Source organism: Vigna radiata, chromosome 10 (assembly GCF_000741045.1).
Source record: "Vigna radiata var. radiata cultivar VC1973A chromosome 10, Vradiata_ver6, whole genome shotgun sequence".
In the NCBI taxonomy this organism is placed as follows: domain Eukaryota; kingdom Viridiplantae; phylum Streptophyta; class Magnoliopsida; order Fabales; family Fabaceae; genus Vigna; species Vigna radiata.
The window spans coordinates 2,080,846-2,085,781 of record NC_028360.1 but is presented as its reverse complement, the minus strand read 5'-3'; the positions used below and the strand labels follow the sequence as shown (position 1 = coordinate 2,085,781).

The window sequence follows — 4,936 nt, the reverse complement described above, 5'->3', positions numbered from 1 at the left end:
CATATATATATATATATATATATATATATATATATATATATATATATATATATATATATATATATATATATATATATATATATATATATACACTGTATGAAACATGGTTGAAAGTTTTATCCGTAGTAATTATGTTTTAAAGTTTCAATCATGTTATATCATTCATTACATTTATATATTTTTTTTCTTTTAATGTGCTAACTTTTTTCTGCCTGGGTGTTTAGTAGCAATCGCTGTGGTCGAATTCTTTTCGAAGAAAAAGAAGATGAAGATTTAGAGAGTAAAATGCAGGAGGCATGCAAGGCCTATTCAAGCAGTTTAAAATCAAGGCTAAAAAAAGAGGTCAAAAAGTAGCTAAAGTAAATTTTCTAATATGAATAGCTGCTTTGGTTTTACTGAAACATTGAGAAAGTTATTATGTTGTACATGTTTTTCTCTCAATAATAGTTTTTCTTTTATATTTTTGTTAGAGTAAATTTCAATGTTAGACACAATTACACCCGCGTTGTTATAAGAGTTATGACATTTATAAATATGTCAAGAAATATTGTTGACTTCATTGTATGAATGAGATATGCAGGATGGTCTAAATTCAATCCCATATTTTTAGTTCATGACACGCAAGTGTCCTCTATTTTCAGATCAGAAATTGTTTCGTAAGTGTTTGTTTTAATTATGACATGTCGAGACAATGAGATGCCGCTAGAACTGACATATAATTGATCAATTCAATCTAAAAAATAAAAAAGATTAAGAGATATCAAAGAAAATAAGAAGTAGCAATATCAATGCATCAGAGACACAACATAAGTTCAGTTACAATAATCACTAACCTACCACAGAACTTATATATATCTTTTTCTGAACTTTTTCATCACTCTGACTTGGAGCACACCGAACAAATATACATGGTTGGAATCATATATATGTACAAATAAATATTCGGGTGAACTAAATTTCCCTTAAAATAAAATACATTGAACATTTATGAAATGGGTGTACTTTTACCATCAAATGCTCCATTCATGGCTAGGCTCTTTGAATTTTTTCACCTCGGCATACTTCAGTGAAGGAAACAACTTTATGATATGGTCAATATCAATTTGAAGATTCTTTAGGTATTTCAGACGCAAGATCTCCACCTTACAATTTCTTTTAATGCTTTTTTCCTCTTCTATGCTGCTGAGTTTTCCTCCTATTATGTATAGTCTCTTCAAATCAGAAGGTAGGAGGTTAAGCTTCAACCATGTTGGAGTTTTCTCACTAGGAAAGCCTTCAAGGTTTAACTTTTCCAAACCTATTGGGAGAACGATATCAATATCTTTGTACTTGGTGTAAGATGACGCGCCCCATGATATTTTGAGACATTTAACTTCTGAGTTTCTCAGGCTTTCAAACTCTTTTTGGATCACAGCCTCACTTCCAATGTGTATGCTCAATCGTTTCAACTTTTTAAAGTTTGCAAGATCAGATATTGTAAGAGTCTCTTTGGAACTGCCTACTACAAATCCCTTGAGTACTTGGAGCTCAGTGAGCTTCCCAATCCCCTTTGGCATACTCTCCAACAAGTAGCACTGTGACACATCCAAGTGTGTGAGCTTTTTCAATGAAGTAATTTCATTAGGTAAGGTTTCGAGATTGTGACAAGCCTTGAGGTCAAGAATTTCTAGGCTAACAAGTTGAGCAATAGAGGGTGGCAAAGCTGATATTCTTGATATACCACGAAGGCTGAGATATTTCAGATGCTTTTGAGCCTTTGTGGCTGTCATGAATTCTGTACCAGCAACTTCAATGTGATGTTCAGGAGACTCTTGCCAACGACCAAGCTGAAGCACCACCAACTTCTTCATTTTAGCCATCCATCGAGGTTCAATAGTAAGATATCTTGCACCAAGATTGAAAACACTTCTCGAATGGACAGATTTCCAATCAAAGTGACCACCTATTTCAACATTTTGTCGGTCAAGTACTAGGCAACCATAATCAGCATGATTGCGGTGGGAAGAGGTTGTTATTTGTGAATAAAATCCAAAGGGTTGTTTATTTTCTCCCAGAACAGATGATACCAACATGTGGCGGATCCAAGGATTAATTTTGAATTTATTGACAACAGGACACTTGCCTGAACCATGTGGTACAATCAGATTAGAATTCAGAAGCTCGTTGAAAACATTCTCACCTTCTTCTTCAGATGTTTTCTCTGTTGACCTTTTTACAAACCCCTCTCCAATCCACCAGTAAATTATTTGTCTTTTCATTATAACAACATTTTCTGGGAAAATTGAGAGAGACAAACAGCAAACTTTTGAATGAGAATTAAGGGCATCATAACTGGCTTGAAACCTTTTCAAGACTAGCTCCAAAGTCTTATCGTCTCGGCTTAAAGACAGTTTGGGGTATGTTTTTGATGTTTTTCCTTTTTCTAATGATTCATTAGGTTGTATTTTAATTTCACTATCACCAAGCTTTTTAGTTGATTTCTTGATCTTTTTGTTAATGGCATTCACCACCTTTTCTACCACCTCCTCCTTGGAATCTTTACGCTTGACATTCAAACTCTCCACTTTTTCATCATCTGATACGTCTTTTTCCACACTCTCCTTGTCTTGTACGTCTTGGCTTGAAGATGGCTTATCAACACCTACAAGCACAGATTACAAATTACAGGCATCGAATGAGAAGAGATTTTATGTATGATCAAATTACGGACTGAAACAACAAGTATAATTGAAAAATGTCAGCTTTTCAAGCTATTTTAATATGTTGTGTCGTGATTGTAGTCATATTTTTCTCTAGTTTTTCATCATGTCAAACGATGAAAGTTTTGCAATTACATTTCATGGCAACGTTTCACTGTATAAAGGATTAAGATAAAAATCGCAATCGCAACAATAACCTAAAACCATGGACATTACTATTTATATGACACTGATGTTTATACAAATACCTTTAAGGACTTGATTCTCCGACTCTCCCCTTGATATTTGGCTTGTTAGCTCTGAACCTTTTGTTTCAGGTGGGTTTGCATCTTCTGCAGGAATATCAATGCTTTGAAGAAGATCTTCTAGGGTTCTTAACGTTTTACTCATTTCTTCGTTTTCCTTGGCTGGGGAAAACTTGGCCTTCATGTTGTCCAGTTCCACCTTCAAACTCTCCAACTTTTCATCAATGGGTACATATTTTTCCTGAAAATTTTCGTCTTTTGGCTCTTGGTTTGAAGCTGGTTTATCCACACCTATGAGCACAAATAAAATATGGAATTTCAAGTCATAACAGATAAAAATGCAAGAACATTGTTTATATAGATTGAACACATAATTTTACAGTTTTTAACAATTTTTAACCAATAATAAAGAATATATTGTAGATTACGTTAGAAACTTTATTCTCAATTCCTCTCTGTCAGATACATAAATAAAAGAAAACTGATTTTCTTACCAGTGGCTTTGAAGCCTTTGTCCACCGACTCATCCCTTTCTATTTGAGTAGGCAGCTCTAAATTTTTTGTTTCACTTTGATTAGAATTGAATTTTCGAAGAAGATCTTCCATTTCTTCTAATTTTTTCCTAAGTTCTTCATTTTCTTTGGAAGACATCCCCTTTATTTTGTCTAGCTTGGACATAAAACTTTCAAACTTTTCTTCAATCGTTCTATCTATTTCTGCAATACTCTTCTCGTCTTGTGTCTCTTGACTTGAAGGTGGCATTTCAATACCTATGAGCAAAAATAAAATAAAGGTATAAATATACAAAATTTAAATTAATTTCTACATTACCACAAAATAATTTATATATAAGCTGATTTTACTTTATAAGGAGCTTTTGTTTTTCTCTTTTAGATATGCTTCGAGAAAACCTATGTCCATATGTCAAGCTGAGGGGTCCATCTCATCTCATGTCTATTGTACCCATCTCATATTGGATTTAATATAACTGACAATATAAATTTAATATTGATTTAACTTAATATAAATAAATCAAAAAATAAATGAAATTAGTCTTTTTAAAATTTATTTGAATTACAAATTTAAATTTTTAAAAATCCATGATGACCCTTAACATATAAATATATAAACAATTATCTCTCACGTCATCTTTTGAACACTCACATTATTGGTTAGAATATATTGGAAACAATAAAAAATTGAGAGTTTTATTTCCTAGATGAAATTTCACGTGTAATCTTCTACTTTTCAGTAAATTTTAAATAAATAATATATCACATATTATGATAATAAGAGACTTTATTGTCAACCCCCTCTCTATATAAAAGAAGTTGATGTTCTTACCAGTGGCTTTCAAGTCTTGATCTAGTGATTTATCCGTTGATTTTTGTCTTGGTAGCTCTGAACTTTTTGTTTCACTTTGATCGGAATCTTGCGAAGGCTCGGCAATCTCAGATGAACTTTTAACTTCTTCTACTATGCTCTTGTTGTCTTTTGTCAATTGGCCTGAAGATGGCTTATCAGTTCCTATGAACACAAATAGAATATGAAAATCAATGTGATAGGTGTAGCAGGATTTCTATAAACAATTTTAAGAAAATAATTTTTTTTTCACCAAATATGAATTAATGATTATTTTTCCGAGAAGCACCTGCTCCAGTGAAGTCTTGATTCATCTCCTTCATTGATGCATCTTCTGCGAGCTTAGAGTTGAAGTTCTGAAGGAAATTTTCCAGTTCCGTTAACTTTGTTCGTAGTTCTTCGTTTTTCTTCAGCGTGGAAAAATTGGCCTTCAAGTTCTTAAACGTGCCTTCCAAATTCTTCAACTTTTCATCAATCGTTTCATCTTTTTTCCCACTCTTTTCTTCTGCCTTTTGACTTGAAGATGGCTCATCATTCCCTACAAGTACATAGAAAATAATAATATCAAATAATATGATATCATTTCCCTAACAAGTATATATATATATATATATATATATATATATATAT

General features: G+C 32.5%; 1 protein-coding gene across 1 annotated transcript in view; it reads right to left on the bottom strand.

The window, feature by feature from the left end:
• Positions 1-807: 807 nt before the first annotated feature.
• Positions 808-4,936, bottom strand: part of LOC106774672 — a 7,089-nt gene continuing 2,960 nt past the window's right edge. The window contains exons 2-6 of the mRNA XM_014661718.2: positions 4,596-4,844; positions 4,289-4,471; positions 3,439-3,714; positions 2,948-3,235; positions 808-2,641 (exon numbers count right to left, since the gene is read on the bottom strand). Of these exons, the coding sequence (XP_014517204.1) occupies positions 1,011-2,641; positions 2,948-3,235; positions 3,439-3,714; positions 4,289-4,471; positions 4,596-4,844 (2,627 nt within the window). The 3' untranslated portion in view covers positions 808-1,010. The remainder of the gene's footprint in view (positions 2,642-2,947; positions 3,236-3,438; positions 3,715-4,288; positions 4,472-4,595; positions 4,845-4,936) is intronic.